Source organism: Cetorhinus maximus, chromosome 7 (assembly GCF_964194155.1).
Source record: "Cetorhinus maximus chromosome 7, sCetMax3.hap1.1, whole genome shotgun sequence".
Lineage (NCBI taxonomy): Eukaryota > Metazoa > Chordata > Chondrichthyes > Lamniformes > Cetorhinidae > Cetorhinus > Cetorhinus maximus.
The window spans coordinates 34,736,570-34,757,338 of NC_135885.1; the positions used below are offsets into that span (position 1 = coordinate 34,736,570).

The 20,769-nt window shown below is 45.5% G+C and overlaps 1 protein-coding gene across 1 annotated transcript in view; it reads left to right on the forward strand.

Annotated features, from left to right (window-relative positions):
• Nucleotides 1-19,851, forward strand: part of LOC144683108 (E3 ubiquitin-protein ligase TRIM62-like) — a 77,217-nt gene extending 57,366 nt beyond the window's left edge. The window contains exons 6-7 of the mRNA XM_078546125.1: nt 3,130-3,278; nt 18,248-19,851. Of these exons, the coding sequence (XP_078402251.1) occupies nt 3,130-3,278; nt 18,248-18,792 (694 nt within the window). The 3' untranslated portion in view covers nt 18,793-19,851. The remainder of the gene's footprint in view (nt 1-3,129; nt 3,279-18,247) is intronic.
• The last annotated feature ends 918 nt before the right edge of the window (nt 19,852-20,769 follow it).

The window sequence follows — 20,769 nt, forward strand, 5'->3', positions numbered from 1 at the left end:
TCCGGTGGGTGATCCATCTGTCCCCCCTGCTCCTGTAATACGCTGCCCACTATTTTATAACTCTACCTTTATTCTGACCTTTGAAATGTCATAACCTTTCAGTTTACTTATGTTGCATTTATCCCATTTTCTACAGTTAAAACATTAAATCTTAAAACTGCAAATTATACTTTAAAATTAAAAGGCACATTCTAAAACACATGAACTAGATACTTGCGCAACTACAGCTACTGGCTTCAGACGTTGTTTGGCTCCTGTCTGACTGTAACTCCAATTCTTCTGCCTAGGAGAGAGCTCTATATATGCATGGTTAAACACATGTGCTAAGCTCTATCCCAGCAGTTAAATTTTTTAATGTTTAGGCAGTGCTGGTAGGAGCATCTGTACTGTCTAATCCATTATTAATAGTAGGATTCCCTTGGGTAATTTTTAAACCTTGTTTGACACCAAGCTCCATGTGGTATCAAACTGAAGTGGTTAGAAACCACCCCCTGTGGAAAGTCTCACATCACTTCACAGTTGAGTGAGATCAACCATGACTGGATTTACATTACAACCTTAACACGACCTGGAGCAGAAACTTTCACAACAAAACTGAAGTTGTAGTTGAGCAAATCAGGTGCTGGGGATTACCAAAAAGGAATTAAATTGTCAGTCAGGATAAGTTTTACTGACATAAACAGAGTTACCAGTGCAGGTAAGCTTTGATCAGAGCCTAGAACTTAACTGACATTATACAGATCAATGGTAAGGTTATTTCTCGATCATGACATGCAGTTTGAGTCATCCTATCTTAAAAGGACATAGATACAATAGAAAAGACTCAGAGGAGTGATTAGTATGATTACAGGTCTTAGGGCGCAGAATCTCTTCTAGCTCCCACTTGAGAGACTTCTCCTGCCACAGTTTCAGGCAGATTCCTTTTCCCTATGATCCATGTCAATTACCCTTCACAGAGACATTGGGCCAGATTTTAATCCCCAGGTTGGGTGCGCCGAGTCAGGATATTTCTTGGCTCTGTGGACCCAACCTTTAAAAATGTGTGCACGCAGCTTGAATTTTCGTTCACTGGGGCGGTACAGATGGGCTGAAATAGGAGTCAGGGTTGGTGACCCCAGAACAAATGCGAAGGCTGCTAATTACAGAGGCAGGCTGGGCAGAAGGCCTGCCTCTGTGCTCTGGCATTGTGTTTAAATAAATAAAACAAAACACCCCTCCAGCCCTCACCCCCCTCACACTCCCTATGCCCCATCCATGCTAACCTATGGCAACCCATGACCCCCTACATACCTCCCCATGGCTGTTCATACTACTATGCCAACTTACTGCCAACTTGTGCCAATCCATGACCCCACACATCATACTTTGCCTTTACCCCCTCCATGTCAACTTACCTAGTATCCTTGGTCACTCCTGGACAGCGTTGATACTTCCTGGACAGCTGGACAGTTCCTTGACAGCTGGACACTTCCTTGAAGCTGGGCAGTTCCTTGTCAGTTCCTTGGCAGCTTTGACACTTCCTGGACAGCCGGACAGCTCCTTGTCAGTCCTTGATAGCTGGACACTTCCTTGACAGCTGGACAGTTTGTGTGTAAAAAGTGCATAATCATGTTAAATTCTAACAATTCCAAAGGGTACCTTACTTCTGCCAAAGGTATCCTGGGACCCTATCCAAAGGGGTCCTTACCTCTCCAAGGGGGTACCCTGGTGATCCAAAGAATCTACCATCAGAGCTCCTCTTTCCTGGTCTGCTATGCACACTCCAGAATTCATGCAACTAGGGTTCAAAAATCGGAAGTCAGTGGAGTTAGCTGTGGATTTAAATGGCCATCTGCATCTGTGAATTGAGCATGAATGAACCCTGGCCCAATTCCAGTCCAGCCCCCATGACGATGCAAAATGCCGGGTTTGGGGGTGGGACTTAGAAAATTTGGCCAGTTCTGGGGTTTTCATCACAATGTAGAGCCTCACTGTTGTGGCAAAAATATTGGCCATAATGTGGAATACACAGTAGGCTGTAATAATTTGTGATATCTTGTTCAGGCTTTGCAGGAAAGCTCCTTATACGCTGAGGCATCTGTACATTGGATTCAGCATCCCAATGGTCTGTTCTCCAAAAGCCTGGCATCTGTATGTGTCTCATTGTAGCCATCTTTAGGTCTGGCCCCTGATTTTGTGAAAGGTCTCCAATAGTTATCCTCCATTTCAAAGCAACCAATCCATGGGGAAAATAATGAAACCCCTGGTCTCGCGCTGTCAGGTGCATGAAGAAGATATACGTATTTCAAAGATTAGTCAGATACGTCCCATTATTGCTTGGAACAGTCCAGTAACTTAAAAATGCCATGGCAGCAGTCAACCATTGACCTTGCCCTTGAAGAGGTTTCAAAGTCTGGCTACAGGAGGTTGGACAGCTCTATTCCAGATTCTCTGTTTCTATATACAGATCTCCTCAGAAATGGGGAAATATGATTGCCTAGTCCTGTAAACCTGGTGCCAGTGGCTTGTTCTTGATCTCAAAGATGTGAAGATAGCTGCCTTGTGTACTCACTGATACCACTTTTCCTCCTCTAGATTGATAGAGAGAGAGAGAGAGATGCCTGGGGAATACCCATAGGTGCTATTTAGACTCTGTACCAATGCAGTTTCCTTCCAAACATCTCAGATGAATTGCAGAAATGTAACTTTAAGAAGGGGGAATGGCTTCAGCAGAGAAAAAAACAAAAAAAAAGCAATGAAATATACAAATTATTGCTACTACATACAGGTACCAAGCAGGCGCCTCTTTAAGAAAAGGCCCTGACATAACTAACTGCAGCCTACTATCCAGCATCTGTTTCATATGGCTAATAAGCAGCTGCAGTACTGTTCAGGTATTGAGGCTTAGCCTCAGTTTTGACTGGTTAACAAGCTCAGCATACAATTGGTGCCTTCAGTGTTAGGGGTTTGTCTCCACTGTATTACACTGTGCTATACACAATGGGCCCTCAGAAGACCTCAGTAACTCATTAAATAGCCTAAGATACTTTTAAATTTTTCTGTTTTTTGGTTTAAATGTTTTTGTTTCTGTGGTCAACGTTGTAATATTCTGATGACACAACCAGCATATTGACTTATTTTATGTTTTAGCATTAACTCCTTGCTAAACAAGCAGAATCTGGTTATCCATGATACAGTGGTTGACGATGCCAAGCTTTCTTCTTTGATTAAGTCAATCAGTAAGCTCTTCAACAGTTTGTCCAAGAATGATACCTCGGTCAGGAAAGCTCTATTGGCATGTGAGTCTGAGCATTTTGTTTTCCAATATGGCAATTTTGACAATTTTAAAAGATTACAGTAACATAATTTAAATAAGAAATTAAATGTTAATTTTACCACTGAAAGTAATAATATGTTTACACATTTTATTTATGAGTTTCTTATGCTGTGTTAGTTTTTACATGTATGTTGACCATACACAACTCTACCTTACCACCACCTCTCTCGACTCTCAGGCTACTTATCTGAAATCAGTACTGGAAGAACAAAGAATTCCTCCAATTAATTATAGGGTAGACCGAAGCCACTGTTTTCGTTCCTGCTCCAAACGCTGTTCAGTGGCTACTGGCTTCATTCCTCTCCCTAGCAACCATCTAAGATTAAACTAGTCTAGTGTAACCTTAGTATCACATTTGAGTCTGAGATGAACTTCTGACTTCATAATCATGTCATCACTAAGATTGCCTATTTTCACCTCCGTAACGTCGCCCAGCTTCACCCCTATCTCAGCTCATCTGCTGCTGGAGCCCTCATGCATGCCTTCATTACCCCTAGACTTGAGATTCTAATGTGCCTCTGACTGGCGTTACACATTCTACTCTCTGTAAACTTGAGGTCATCCAAAACTCTGCTGCCCATGTCCTAACTTGCACCAAGCCCCATTCACCTAATACCCCTGTGCTCCATGAACTATGTTGGCTCCCTGTAAAGCCACATCTTGATTTTAAAATTTTCATCCTTTTTTCAAATCCCTTCATGGCCATGGCCCTCCTTATCTCTGTCTTCTCGTTCAGCCCCACTGCCCTCCAAGATACATGCACTCCTCTAATTCAAGCCTCTTGATTATCCCTGTTTTTAATCCCAACACCATAGGAGGTCACATCTTCAGATGTCTAAGAACTAAGCTTTGGAATATTCTCCCTACATCGCTCTGCCTCTTTATCTTACTTTCCTCCTTTAAGACACTCCATACAACCTACTTCTTTGACTAAGCTTTTGGTCATCTGTCCTAATATCTTCTTATATGTCTTGGTGTCATATTATGTTTTGTAATGCTCTTGTGAAGCACCTTGGGAGGTTTTACTATTTTAAAGACACCATGTAAATAAAACTTGTTGTTGTTCTTGTTGAGTGTTATGGTCCAACAGATGGAGTGAGGTTGATGGGGTTGGTGGTCCTAAAAGGACCTAAAAGAAAGACATTATTTTGTTTAAAAGTAATTGGCCCAGATCTTCTGATCAGTGCTGGAGGGGGAGCATCCGACACTGCCTGTGGTTTAAGCTGCCCACTTATCATTTTATGCTGGAGCCTTTGCACCTTCCAGTGCCGGCTCCGGCAGGCATGCAGGGATGGAACCAGTCAGAAGGCAAATTCTCGAGCGTTATTCCAGGGCAGTCAAGCCCCCTTTTCTTGTCATGAACTGAAGAGATGCCCCTTATTGTCTGTCTTCAGTTTATTGACTTACATTGTTTTAAATGGAGCTGTCAATCTCTGAAACCGCATAGCCTGACCATGCTGGCAGCGCTAACTCCCTCCCACCCACAGGGCAGAATCGCCCCAGATTTGCACGAAGTGTGGTAGCTGGCGTGAAGAAAGCCAGCAGGTTTTCGTGTGTCCTGCCTCATTAATAAAACATTCACGGGAAACACGCTGGGTCGCTGGTGGGTGGGCTCGAGTTTGCCCACCACATCATGACCTCGTCACTCCCTCACTCTGGGCGCTGTATTTAAAACACACTGGAGCGCATGCCTACTTCATGTATACAGGCCAGGACTGCTCCAGGGGACAGGTAGCCCCGAAAGCCAGGAAGATGGTGGCCCCCCACATTTAGTGATGCCTCTCTGGGGTGCCTGCTGGATGCAGTGGAAGGTGACCACGATGTCCTCTACCCTCGCTCTGGCCACAGGAGGTCCACCAGAATCACCAATCCGGCCTGGGAGGTGGTGGCAGTGATGGTCAGTACCACCAGAGCACTGAGGAAGTCAGCCATCCAGTGCAGGAAGAGGATGAATACTCTCATCCGTTCCACCAGGGTAAGTCAACCACCTCATCACTCTCAACTCACAAAATTGCAAACCCATCACACACCTACAGGAATCTCACACCTCAAAGGACAACACCACTAACTCTCACACACACCCTCACATCTCCATCAGGCTCATATCGTCTGGAGCTCATCCCGTCCATGGCTCCACTCACCACACAAACATTCCATTCAGTGCCTTGTGTCCTGCTCTCACACTCTCCATCTGTTTTCATGCAGGACAAGCTGGCTCACAACACCAGGGAGAGTCCCAGACTGGGAGTGGAGTAGCCCCTATTAGACCCCTCCCTCACTTTGAGGAGTGTGTCTTCGTGCTGACTGGTGAGGACATGGACTGTGCCTGCGGCGATGGTGAGGTCGGTGATGAAGACCCACGTGATGATCATGCACCACATCATCCCCCTCTCAAAGCAACTGTGAGTGCTCTCTCTCCTGCTTTTGACTCTGCTGCCATGCACTAATTATCTCTAATTTGGTTCACAGGGAGCTCTGCCAAGTGACCGATGCCCTCAGCCAGTCAGTCCCTCAGCTGCGTCCAGGTCCTCACCTCTGGCCAAGAGGACACCTTCTCTGTTGAAAAGCTGGAAATGAGCAGCCTGGAAAACCCATCTCAGCGCTTACCCATACCCTCCAGCAGCGCAGAGATACGCACCTTGATATAGCAGGCTTGGGTTCACAATCTGGTGGTCACCGCATTGACACGTGTCCGCAGCACGAGGAGGAGGCAGGTTCAGCCTCGGAGGACTGCAGGGAAGAGGCATCTGTGAGATCCAAGTCAGATAATGGGCCTCTGGATTTGGCCTTCTAACTCATCATGGAGAGTCAGCAGAGGGTGGAGAAACATCACGCAGACCTGTTGGAAGCCCTCAGCAGAGTGGCACGCTAGTCGGTGAGGTGCAACCACCTGCTGTCTGATGAAGCGGTGCCCACATGTGCACGAATAGAGGTCTATATGGGGAGGATGGCAGATGCCATGGAGACCTTGGTCCAGCAGAACGCAGGGATGTGCACAGACCTGCACTCCAATCATGGTAGCCATGGGTGAGTTCTGACAGTGGCAATGTGAGGGGGTAAGGGGGCACCTCGATGTCTTCCAAATGCTCTTCCCCCTCAAGGAGTCAAGCCGGGGCCCTCGGGCACCCGAAGGGAGGAGGCGCGGCAGCTGGACACCCTTGGGTCATCCACTCAGGAATCTCAGATATTGTCCTCTCCCTCCGAGTCCCCTTTGCCTGTGACCCCCTCAACCTCGTCCTCTGCCACCACAGAGGGAGGAGCAAGATGGGCCCTCCAGGCCTAGACTCTCCAGAGGACGCACACCAAAGTCATCAGAGGCAACAGGGCCAACCATTGCACAGGCTGTCTCCACCCCTGTTGCGGATGTCAGGGCAGCACCTGGAAGAAGTGGTAGGCCTAGGAAGTTAAGAACTTCTGATCACAAGTGGTTGTACTGGTGAACACATTTTGTCACTTTATAATCTGAAAATATATTCACTTTCACTGAGTAATGGTGTCTTTCAGCTTCATTGAAAGGCTTCGCAAACCCTTCCCCGCATCTTCCCCCACACCCCACCATTGGCAGTTCAGCTGCACACAACTGAACCATGAGTGATTCTTGAGGGAGAAGTGTGTGTGTGGCAGGGCCTTTCGGAGCCTCATGCAAGCACTCTCCCACACACACAGAGCCTTCATCCATCACACTCATCTCACTGTCCTGAGCATTTTCAATGCTGCCTACTGGGGTTCTCTTTCAGTTGTCTATCTGAGCTGACCTGCATCTCCGCCCACCCACTGATCACACTCCCATGCAGCACCTGTGCCCGTCCAACACGAGGCTCCGCCCACTTTCGATTTGAAAACCATGGTCATAATCAAGTTTTTGATCAGCTACCTGGTCCTTTCCCCTCCCCCAGTCACCTATGTCCTTTCTCCCATCACTGTGCAGCCTCTGGCATCACCTTCCACCTCCCCACCAACCCCAACCATTGTCATTCCAGGATACCCAGGTGAACGTGCATGTTCGCTACCTCCCTGAGAACCCCTCGCCCATCACATTGAGCTCCCTGACCTCCTCCTTCCCACCCCCAAGGTCCATGTCTGCCTCCGTGTCCCCACCAACCACCCTTGCTGTCTCTTCAACTGTTACTAACAAACCCTCACCCTCCCACCTTATCAGCTCCCTCTGGCCCCTCTCATACTCACCATTCCCTCCTAGCATGCCCACCCTCAGCTCACTCCATAGGAGGCAGCCATTGACTCCACAGAGTCCTCCCTTCCACATTCACCTGGACATCTCCCCCCTCCTCCCTCCTTCACATTTACACCCTCCTCCACCTGGACACCTTTCCCTCTTTGAGCTCCCTCCTCCCCCAGAAACCTTCCCCTCTCTGAACTCTCTCCTACCCTGGACACCTTCCCCTCTCTGAACTCCCTCCCTCCTCCCCTGGATATCTTTCCTCCTCTGAACTCTTTCCCTTACGCCTTCCTCCCCCCTTACACCTACCTCCCCACTTTCTGCATTCTCCCCTGTAACACCCTGCCCCCCCATGTACTCCCTCCTCCTCCCAACACTTTCGATCCCCCTCCCAACCTCACTGTCCTGACAAACTCACTCACCTCCCCACCGCAACCTCCCCCCCCTCACCCACCGGTACACCTTCCTTTCCCACTCGCACCTAGACCTTCCTCTAACTCCCCTTCGCTGATGATCCGTAGCAGCCCACGGCCAAGGCCATGTTGAAGCAGACCAAAAGCATCAACAGAGACCATGGAAGATGGTGCGAGCTCATGGCTAAGACTGTGATATTCTGAGGCAGGCCTGGAGCATCAACAGAAGCCTGCCACCTTCCGAGAGCTGCTTCATGGCGGACCCATGTGCATGAGGATCCACCCAGAATGTGATGCACATGTTCCTCCAGGGTCCGCTAGCTGTAGGGCTCCAGCATCTTCTGCTCCTCGGATGTCCACAATCTGAGCAAGGCCCTAACGGTTAGTCCCGACTTCTGCATGTCACACTTGTCCAGACATGTTCTGGGACGGCATGTTTTCCTGCTGGCATAATGGTAAATCGGTCACTGGGGGACAATTCCGATCGGGTCTTACTTTGCATCCCATTAGCGAGATGCAAATCGTGTTCACACAGGCCCCCAGCGGGATTTGCGTTCCGACATGGCAGACACCAACAAATGATCCCACTGTGATTACATGCCAGCGTGAAACTGATTTCTGCCCCTCACGCTGAATTTTCTCCCACCGCCTGCCATGATGCCCCCTGCTGACGGGACCGAACGATTCTGCCCACGGCGTTAGCACCTCCCCAACCCCTGACAATGTTCACCCCCCCCCTCCCTCACCCCCTGGCAGTGTTCACCCACTTCCCTCACCCCCTAAGTGTTCACTCCCCTCCCTCATCGCCTGATAGTGTTCATTCCCCTCCCTCAACCCCTGGTAGTGTTCACTCCCCTGCCTCACCCCACTGACAGTGTTCACCTCCTCCCTCACTGCCCCCAACAGTGTCCACCCTCCTCCTTCACTCCACAGAAATGCTGAATGCCGCACTCCCCGACTATGCTGACTGTTCGGACATTGTCCGATCAGGAGCCAGGGATTCTGGAAAGTGAATAGGGGGTGAGCACTGTCCAGGGGAGGGGGTGGGTGATGAGCTGGTTGGGGGGAGGGGGGGGGTTGGTGGTGGTGAGGAAGTGATTATTGTTGGGCAGGTGAGTTGAACATTGCTGTGGTGTGGTGGGGGGGTGGGGGCGGAGGCACGGTGGTGAGGTCAACATTTCCAGGAGGGACAGGGGGTGTGAATATTGCTGGGTGGGGGATGAACATTGCTCAGGATGCTGGAGTGATTTGACTTAGACTGACACTGTTCAGAAGGCTTTACACCTGCTATAAAAAGCTCTAAGAAATCCTTGTAAATACCAGGGTAAGTATAGAGCAAGAAACAGTCCAAGTCTCCATGGATATGGCCATCTGATCCCACTGTAGTAGGAATTGCAAAGCAGTCTGGGAGGGGTAAACCTGGCAATCGTGACTCCAGGACTGTATGTTGCCTCCCTGATGCCAGGGTCAAGGCTGTCACAAAGTGGCTGCAGGACATTCTTCTGGGGGAAGGTGATCAGCCAGAGGTCATGGCCCACATTGGTACCAATGACTTAGGTAGGAAAGGGGATGATGCTCTGAAAGCAGACTTTAGAGAGTTAGGAAGGAGTTTGAAAAGCAGGACCCCTAAAGCAGTAATCTTAGGATTAGTCCCAGTCCCACTTGCAAGTGAGTATAGAAATAGGAGAATTAAACGATTAAACACGTGGCTGGAAAGCTGGTGTCGGAGGGAGGGCATCAGATTTTTGAGGGGCCGGTACTGGGGAAGTTAGGATCTGTACAAGCTGGATGGTCTACACCTGAACAGGACAGGGACGAATATCCTTGCAGGAAGATTTGCTAGGGCTGTTGAGGGTGGTTTAAGCTAGATTGGCAGGGAGATGGGAACCTGAGGGCAAATTCAGAGCAGGGAACGGGAGGTGGAGAATTAGTGAGTGACTCTGAAATGCAGAAGCAGCACAGGAATTTGCAAAAAGTATACTGCACAGGAATTTGGCAGTGTTAAAAGGCATATATGTTATAAAAGCATATAAAAGACAAGGGCAGCAGATAGATGGGAACACCACCTGGAAGTTCCCCTCCAAGTCACTCACCATCTTGACTTGGAAATATATCGCCGTTCCTTCACTGTCACTGGGTCAAAATCCTGGAACTCCCTTCCTAACAGCTCTGTGGGTGTACCTTCATCACATGGATTGCAGTGGTTCTAGAAAACACTTCACCACCACCTTCTCAAGGATGGGCAATAAATGCTGGCCCAGCCAGCGAAGCCCACATCCCATGAATGAATAAAAAAAAATGCAAGGAGCAGAATAAATAAAGCTGATGAGCTGAGATCACAGATAGACACATGGCAGCATGATATCATAGCTATAATGGAAACTTGGCTTAAGGAGGGGCAAAATGGCAGCTCAACATCCCTGGATATATAATTTTCAGGCAGGTTAGGGAGGGGGATAAAAAAGTTTGGGGTGTAACATTATTGGTTAAAGAATCAATTATAGCTGTAAGGAGAGATAGTATACCAAATGAAGCATCAAATGAGGCCATATGGATTGAGCTCAGAAATAAAAGGGGCAGCCACACTGCTAGGAGTGTACTATAGACCCCAAAATAGTGGAAGGGAGTTAGTAGAGCAAATATGTAGACAGATTTTGTAGTGTAAAAACAATAGAGCAGTAATTGTTGGGGATTTCAGCTACCCTAATATCAATTGGGATACGAGCAGTGTGAAGGGCGCAAAATTCTTGAACTGCATTGGAGAGAACTTTTTCAGCCAGCACGTAACAAGAGAGGGGGTGCAATTCTAGATTTAGTCTTAGGAAATGAATCTGGGCAAGTGGATGAAGTAGCAATGGGGGACCATTTTAGAGATAGTGACCAAAATACAGTTAGATTTAGCATCATCATGGAAAAGGACAAGGATAGAACAGGAGTGTAAGTTCTAAGTTGGGGGAAGACACATTTTACAAAGTTGACAGGTGAGCTGGCAAGAGTGGACTGGATACAGATATTAGAAGGAAAAACTGTGTCATATCAGTGTGAGGCATTCAAAGGCGAGATTTTACAGGCACAGAATAGACATGTCTCCACAAAGTAAAAGGGTGCTACTGCCAAATGAAGAGCGCTCTGGTTATCCAGAAGCATACAGGCCAAGATAAAGCAGAAAAAGAAAGCTTATGACAATCACAAAAGACAATACCGTAGAAATCCTAGGGGAGCAGAGAAAGTACAGGGATGAAGTAAAAATGGAAATTAGGAAAGCAAAGAGAGGATACGAAAAAATATTGGCAGGTAAAATCAAAGAAAATCCTAAGGTGTTTTACCAGTACATTAAGGGCAAGAGAATAACTATGTAAAAGGCAGGGTCTATTAGACGTGTGCATGGTAACTTGTGGGTTGATGCAGAAGATGTGGGCAGGGTTCTCGATGTGTACTTTGTCTCCCTTTTCACTAAGGAGAGGGATGATGCAGACCTAGGAGTTCTAGGAGTGTGAAATATTAGATACAATAAGCATAGTCAAAGAGGAAGTACTGGAGGGACTGGCATCCTTGAAGGTGGATAAATCAGCAAGATGGATTGTATCCCAGGCTGTTGAAGGAAGCTAGGGAGTAAATAGTGGAAGCTCTGAGGATCATTCTCCAATCCTCACTAGCTACAGGCGAGGTCCCAGAGGATTAGAGGTCTGTGAATATTGTACCATTATTTAAAAAGGGTACAAGGGATAGACCAGAAAATTATAGGCCGGTCAGTCTGACTTCGGTGGTGGGCAAAATATTGGAAACAATTCTGAAAGACAGGATAAACTGTCACTCAGAAAGGTACGGATTGATCAGGGATAGTCAGCATGGTTTTGTTAGGGGAAGATCGGGTCTTATTAATTTAATAGAATTTTTTGAGGAAGTAACAAGGGGGATTGATGAGGGTAGTGCCATGGATGTTGTCTACATGGATTTCAGTAAGTCATTTGTTAAGGTCCCACATGGCAGACTTGGCAGGGAAGTGAGATCTCATGGGATACAGCAGAAGTGGCAGGTTGGACTGTTTCATATGAACTTACAAATTAGGAGGAGGAGTAGGCCACTTGGTCCCTCGAGCCTGGTCCAACAAGCTCCCCAGTAAACCCCTTGGCCCCAGTAATCTTTCTGCACCCCGCCCATACAGCCATCTGCTCCCCGTCCCAAGTACCATTGGATCCCTGTATCGGGACTCCCCAGGGCACTGTGGGAATCCACCCATTCGCATTTAATATGCTCTCATGATCTGGACAACCTCCACCACAATAGGAACCCCCACTCCCTGTGCAATTATGACCCCCCCAAAATCCCCATTTCTCACTCCCCAATACACATACCCCTCTCTTACACTTAGTTCCTGTGAAGCAAGTATCCCAGCTGAAAGGCCTCCAGTCAGTCTTAATATCACACTTTGTAGCTCTATCCCTTAAATCTACATCTCTCGTCTCCTTCAACCTTAGAGTCTAATTTTCGATTTTGCCTTCGTACACCACCCACTGGCATGGTTAGAAAGATATGGATTAATCAAGGACAGTCAGCATGGATTTTTTAAGGGAAGGTCAGGTCTTGACTAATTTGATTGAATTTTTTGAGGAAGTAAAAAGGATGATTGATGAGGGTAGTGGCAGGTGATATGGTCTTGCATGGATTTTAGCAAGGCTTTTGACAAGGGCCCACATGGCAGACTGGTTAATAAAAATAAAATCCCATGAGATCCAGGGGAATGCAGCAAGCTGGACACAAGATTATCTCAGTGGCAGTAAACAAAGGGTAATTGTTGATGGATGTACTTGTGACGGGAAGGCTGTTAGGAGTGGGGTTCTGCAGGGCTCAGTATTAGGTCCCCTGCTTTTTGTGATATATATTAATGATTTGGACATAAATAAAGGGGGAAGGGTCAAGAAATTTGCAGACGACATTAAAATTGGCCGCACGGTAGATAGCGAGGAGGATTGCTGTGGACTGCAGGAAGATATCAATGGACTGGTCAGGTGGGCAGAAAAGTGACAAATGGAATTCAACCCAGAGAAGTGTGAGGTGATATATTTGGGGATGTATTTGTGGAGGTCAAACAAGGCAAAGGATGACACAATAAATGGGAGGAGACCGAGAGGAGTAGCAGAAACATAGGAGCAGGAGTAGGTAATTCGGCCCTTTGAACCTGCTCTGCCACTCAAAATGATCAGGGCTGATCCCCTATCTCAGCGCCAAATTCCCGCTTACTCTCCATATCCATTGACTCCTTTAGAGTCAAGAAATCTATCTATTTTCTTCTTAAATATATTCAGTAACTTGGCCTCCATAGCCTTCAGTGGTACAGAATTCCATAGGTTCTCTGCCTATTGAGTGAAAAAGTTTCTCCTCATCTCAGGCCTAAATGGCCTACCCTGTATCATGAGATTGTAACCCCTTGTTCTGGACACCCCAGCCAGAGGAAACATCACCCCGCATCCAGTCTATCCAGCCCTGTCAGAATTTTATACTTTTCAATGAGATCCCCTCTCAATCTTCTAAATTTCAGTGAATACAGGCCTAGCCAACCTAATCTCTCCTCATACGACAATCCTGCCATCACAGGAATCAGTCTGGTGAACCTTCTCTGCACACGCTCTATGGCAAGTATATCCTTTCTTAGGTAAGGAGACCAAAACTGCACACAATACTCCAGGTGTGGTCTCACCAAGGCTCTGTACAACAGTAGTAAGACATCCTTGCTCCTGTACTCAAGTCTTTTCACAATGAAGGCCAACATACCATTTGCCTTCTTAACTGCTTGCTGCACCTGCATGCTTGCTTTCAGTGATTGGTGTACAAGGACACCCAGGTCCCTTTGTACATCAACATTTCCCAATCTATCGCCATTTAAATAATACTCTACCATTCTGTTTTTCCTACCAAAGTGGATAGCTTTACACTTATCCACATTATACTGCATCTGCCATGTATTTGCCCACTCACTCAACCTGTCTAAATCACCTTGAAGCCTCTTAACACCCTCCTCACCCCTCACATCCCCACCAAGTTTTGTGTCGCCAGCAAACTTGGAAATATTACACTTGGTTCCCTCATCCAAATCATTGATATATATTGTAAATAGCTGGGACCCAAGCACTGATCCCTGTGCTACCCATTAGTCACCGCCTGTCACTCTGAAAAAGACCCATTTATTCCTACTCCCTGTTTCCTGTCTGTTAACCAATTCTCAATCCATGCCAATATATTACCTCCAATCCCATGTGCTTTAATTTTGCACACTAATGTCTTATATGGGACTTTATCGAAAGCTTTCTGAAAATTACATCCACTGTTTCTCCCTTATCTATTCTGCTTATTACATCCTCAAAAAACTCCAGTAGGTTTGTCAAATATGATTTCCATTTCAGAATTCCAAGTTGACTTTGTCTAATCCCATTGATATTTTCTCAGTGTCCTGTTATCACATCCTTTATAATAGACTCCAGCATTTTCCCTCCTGCTGATGTTAGGCTAACTGGTCTGTAATTTCCTGTTTGCTTTCTCCCTCCTTTTTTAAATAGTGGGGTTACATTTGCCTCCCTTCAATCTGCCGGGACTGTTCCAGAACCTATCGAATTTTGGAAGATGACAACCAATGCATCTGTTATTTCCATGGCCACCTCCTTTAGTACCCTGCAATGTAGATTATCAGGCCCTGGGGATTTATCGGCTTTCAGTCCCATTAATTTCTTCAGCACTATTTTTTTAATAATACTAATTTCCTTTGATTCCTCCTTCTCACTAAACTCTTAGTTCCCTAGGATTTTTGGGAAATTATTTGTGTCTTCCTCTGTGAAGACAAAACTAAAGTAGATGTTTAATTGCTCTGTTGCTTCCTTGTTCTCCATTATAAATTCTCCCATTTTAGGCTATATATACTTATAGAAGGAACTTTATGTTCCTTGTAAGTTTATTCTCATATTCTATTTTTCCCCTCTTAATCAATCTCTTGGCCCTCCTTTGCTGAATTCTAAACTGCTCCCAATTGTCAGGCTTGCTACTTTTTCTAGCAACTTTATATGACTCCTCTTTGGATCTAATACTATCCTTAATTTATTTTGTTAGTCATGGTTGGGCTGCTTTTCCTGTTGTGTTTTTGCACCAGGAAGGAATGCATGGCTGTTGCAGTGCATGCATTTGTTCCTTAAATATTAGCCAATGCCTATCCAGCATCATGCCTTTTAATGAAGTTCCCCAATCTATTGTAGCCAACTCACCTCTCAGACCTTCGTAGTTTCCTTTGTTTAGATTTAGGACCCTATTTCGGATTGGACTACTTCACTTTCCTAATGAATAATTCTATCATGTTATGGTCACTCTTTCCTGAAGGACCCTGCACAACAAGATTATTAATTAACCTGTTCTCGTTGCAAAATACCAAATCTAGGATAACCTGTTCCCTGGTTGATTCCTCGATGTACTTGTCTAAAAAAAAAATCTGTACACATTCGAAGGATTCATATATTGTTACTGCTAATTTGGTTTGCTCAGTCTATATGTAGACTAAAGTCACCCATGATTACTGTTGCGCCTTTATTACATGCATCTCTAATTTCCCACTTAATCGTCCCCTACCTTACCACTGCTTTTTGGAGGCCTATCGACAACTCCTACTAATGTTTTCCACCCCTTGTTGCTTCTTAGCTCCACCCAGAATGATTCTTGATTTTCTGAGCCAATATTCTCTCTCACTATTCCACTGGTTTCATCCTTAATTAACAACGCCACCCCGCCTCCTTTTCCTTTTTGCCTGTCCTTCCAAAATATTCAGTTCCCAGCCTTGGTCATTGTGCAGGCACATCTCCGTAATCGCAATCATATCATACCCATTAACATCTATTTGCACAGTTAATTCATCTACCTCATTATAAGTGCTCCATGCATTCAGAAACAGTGCCTCTAGACTTGTTTTTTTAACATTTCTACACATCTTTTTTTTGTACAATGGCCCTATTTGCTGCTAACCCTTCTTTTCTCTGCCTTCCGCTTTTGCTTTCTACTTTTCTGTCTTTCATTTCAATCTTTGTTTCCCTCTTCTGTATCTCTTCACTCAGATTCCCATCGCCCTGCCCTCTAGTTTAAACTCTTCCCCCACAGTACTAGTGAGTATCCCTGTGAGGGTATTGGTCCCGGTCCTGCTGGGGTGCAACCTGACCAGCTTGTACAGGTCCCAGCTTCCCCAGAATTGGTCCCAATGCCTCAAGGAATCTAAATCCTCCCTCCTACACTGTCTGTCCAGCCACCCATTCATCTGGTCTATTCTCCTATTCCTGATCACTAGCATATGACACTGGGAGTAATCCTGACATTACTACCTTTGAGATCCTGTTTTTAATTTATTTCCTAGCTCCCTATATTCTGCTTTCAGGACCTCATCCCTCTTTTTACCTATGTCGTTGGTATCGATATGGACCACGACCTCTGGCTGGTCACCTTCCCTCTTCAGAATGTCCTGCAGCTGCTCAGTGACATCTTGATCCTGGCATCAGTGGGGGCAACATACCATCCTGGTGCCATATCTGTGACTGCAGAAACATTTATGTGTTCCCATTACAATAGAATCCCTTATCACTATTGCTCTCCCTCTCTTCCCCCCGCCCCCCCCCCCCCCCGGCAACCCTCATGTAGCTGAGCCACTTGTGGTGACATGGACTTGGTCCTTGCTGCATTCGCCTGAGAAACAATCTCCCCCAGCAGTATCCAAAACAGAAGAGGGAGATAGACCCAGGGGACTCCTGTGCTACCTGCCTAGTACTTTTGCTCTGTCTGGCAATCACCCGTTCATTTTCTGATTTTCTGCTTGTGCAATCTTACCTGTGGTGTGACCAGTTTACTGTACATGCTATCCATGAAGATCTCAGCCTTGCGGATGCTCCACAGCTACACCAGCACAGCTCCAGCTCTGAATTGCGGATTTCAAGTAGCCGCAGCTGGAGACACTTGCTGCACATGTGGTCGCCCTGCACATTGGAAGTGTCCCTGACTTCCCACATTGCACAGGAGGAGCATTCCACTTGGCCGGGCTGCCCTGCCATGACTTACCCTTAAATTACTCCCTTTACTTTTACTTCCTCTAGTTTAAGGAATATTCGATACATACTAGGGGCCTTACTTCATATACTTCAAACACTACTTAATTTTAACTAAAGACCAATTTTTACTTTAAAGATTGGGCAGCAGAAATATCCACCAGATTCTACTTACCGAGGCAGCCGCTCCACTCGTGCTGGCTCTGAGTCCCACTCTCCTGGTCCCACTCTCCCAGTCTCTCCCACTGAGAGACCTTGGACTAAATGCCCACAGATCCCTGAAGGTAGTAGGACAGGTTGATAAGATGGTTAAGAAGGCATATAGAATCCTTGCACTTATTAGCTGAGGCATAGAATGTAGGAGCATGGAAGTTATGCTGGAACGTTATAAAACATTAAACATAAAAAATAATTCACCACCACCTTCTCAAGGGCAATGAGGGATGGGCAATAAATGCTGGCCTAGCCAGCTAAGCCCACTCCCATACACAAATTAAAAAAAAGGTTAGACCACACCTTGAGTACTGTGTGCAATTTTGGTCAGCTCATTACAGAAAAGATGTAATTGCACTACAGAGGGTATAGAGGAGATTTACAAGAATGTTGCCAGTACTGGAAAATTGCAGCTATGACGAAAGATTGGATAGGGTGAGGTTGTTCTCTTTAGGGCAGAGAAGGCTGAGATGTACAAAATTGTGAGGGGCCTGGACAGAATGGATTGGAAGGCCCTATTTACTTTAGCAGGGAGGTCAGTGACTAGGGGCCATAGATTTAAAGTGATTGGTAAAAATGTTAGGGGGGAGATGAGGATACATTTTCTCACCCATAGGTTTGGGGGTCTGGAACTTATTGCCTGAAAGGCAGAAACCCTCAACTCATTTAAAAGGTGACTGGATATGCACTTGAAGTGCTGTAAACGGCAGGGCTACAGACCAAATGCTGGAAATTGGGATTAGGCTGGGTGGCTGGTTTTTCAGCTGGCGCAGACACAATGGGCCAAGTGGCCTCTTTCTGTGCTGTAAACTTTCTATGATTCTAAATCTTCTCCCACTATTGCTTGGTGTCCTGTTATTATTGTCTCTGTGAAGCACTTTGGGATGTTTTATTATATTCAACTTCTTGTATCAGAATGTGCTGAGAGAACTGCTCTGCCCCATCGCACTACCTGACCTAGCATTCTGTTATTGATGAACAAGAATTAAAACATTACATTTAGAACATAATGCAATATAATGTTAAGTATGTTTGTTTTAACAGGCTTTTTTTTTAAACAATACAGATGCGACGACTATTACTTTTGATCCTGTAACTGCAAATGAAAACCTTATCCTTTCAGAAGACCGAACAATCGTACGCTACACTGATGCAATTATAAAGGCTCCATACAGCCCCAAACGATTTGATGACACTTTATATGTGCTTGGTTCTCAAGGGTTTACATTTGGCAATCATTACTGGGAGGTAGTGGTGAAGAGCAAGTCTGACTGGGAGATTGGGGCTGCTTATTCATCCATACCTAGGAAAGGCAAATGTTGGTTGGGCAGGAACAATGTGTCATGGTCTCTAGAGTGCAGCTGTGAGCAGTATACTGCTTGGCACAATAACATACCCCAGAAAGTTACTGCCAGGGGAAAACTTGAACGAGTTGGCGTTTATTTGAATTACACTGGAGGAGTGCTAGCATTTTATGATGCTCAGAAAATGGCACTTCTGGTTCCCTTTTATCACAAGTTTACTGAAGCCCTTTACCCTATTGTAAACCCCTGTAACAGTAAAGGAGGAAATTTTGCACCTTTAAGCATTTTGCAACTGAAAGGAATTTAGCCTTTGGCTGCTGTTCCAAAATTCAATTCATATAATTTCTGTGACATGAACCAAAAGGAAAATTACTTTGAGTGGGGATAATTTTAGTCTTACTTGCCCAGGAGGAAACCCATAGGACTGGGGGGAAGTCGATTTTACACCCTGCCTGATATTACTCACTATCAAGGTTAAAATTGAATGGGATGTTAAAGCAGAATTGCACCCAACCATTTCAATATCCTGTCACGACGAGAAGGCATGAAGAAACAAAAAATCTAATAGAATTTTTTTTCTCTTCCATATTCTCTTGTTTAATTTTTTTATTTAAATGGACAATTGCTGGGCTGATAAAATGGCCGCAGCTAATCGCATGCTGGCAGTTCTGGACAATTCTGAGCAGTTCCAATAGACAAAGGTGAACTCATCAACTTCCTAGAATGTGACTTGTGTTGTATTGTATTGAACATTCCAGCAAAGTCAACACAAGGAACTAGTAGACGAGATTTCTGCACCAGCCAGCTCTGGACAAAGGCAGAGCTATTTGTGACTCCTCGTCTCCAACATTGTGCTAATGGTTCAAAATGCAATGGATTGTAACAAGGGGGCCTTGTTAGCTAAATGGCTCAACCCTGTCACATGACTGAGACTTGAACTGTTTGAGTTGTTTTAATTATACAACTTCTATCTTCAGTTGCTGATTAACCTCAGAAGAGATAACAGGCCTCCAGGCTGTAGCAGCCTGCCTGTGACCTCCGACTCTCTCAAAGCCTGGTCTCCAGAAAGAATCCTGCATTTTGCCTATAAAGTGAACTAATTCCCAGAATGCAAGAACGCTTTTGCTGCATCTTCACCTGCCTCAGACTTCAACTGAGCTCACGGGAAAAGACCAGGATTGCTGCCAGACAAACCAACTAAAAGAACCTTCCTTTTACAGTGACTTACTGGACTCTGGTCTTTATCCTGTACCTTTTTGTTTCCCTTATCCCTCTTTCATTGTGTGAATATATTGGGGTTACGTAGTGACACCCCCTCCCCATATTTTGAGTGTGTGTAAAATAAACTATCCCTCTGATTTTACCCTATATCAATTTTGTTGTGGGGTTATTAATAGAGGATTGGATCACTCCAAAACTGAGGGGTTGGGGAAAATATGCCACCATTTATGAAGGGGGGAATCAAAAATCAAAAACACCTTTTCTGTTTAAGGACAGATAGCGAGAGGAGAAGTCAAGGTTGTTTTATATTTAACACCCTCTTGTCCATAACAATCCCGATAGGTAGATTAGGGGCAGAATATTGAGCTCGGCGGGCGTGCATGTGCCTGACCTGGCCGAGCGTAAAATGACGTGCGATGACGTCAGGCGAGTGTCCCAATGGCAGTACGTAGACCCACGATATTTTGTTTGGCGCACCCGCGGCAGTGCTCCCACTGACAATTAAAAGGCCTATTAAGGCCATTAAAAAGTCATTAAATTCAAATTTAAGCTGCCCATCCAACCTTATGGTTGGCGGGCAGGCGAAAACACCAAGCTGCCATCACTTACTAAACAGTGCGGTTTCCTTTGTATCATGGTTTACTTTCTCCTCTTAAAATGGACCTGTGCTACACACGGAATTCAGGCTCCTAACAATCTGGATAGCTATCTCGAGGATTAGATCTTCCTTCACTTGCAGTAAGTCTGAAAGTGTATCACTTGCTACTCCAAAACTATTTAAATCCTGATCAGTTCAGATTTTAGGTCTCCGTATTTCCAGATTTCAGCCATTCTGTACCAACCATTAATAAATGAGTCGACAGGTTCTCCTGGACACGTTTATTAAATTTAGCCCTTTTGAGCATTTTGTTACTTCTTAGGTTAAAATAAACATTGAATGATTTTAGTACTTCTTCAAATTGAGCAGATGATTCGTTGGTTCCTTGTTTATCAGTAATATAGTCTGCTATTAGGCCTACCGAATAAAGCAGTGTGTTAACATATTCAGCTTCTGCCTTTGTAT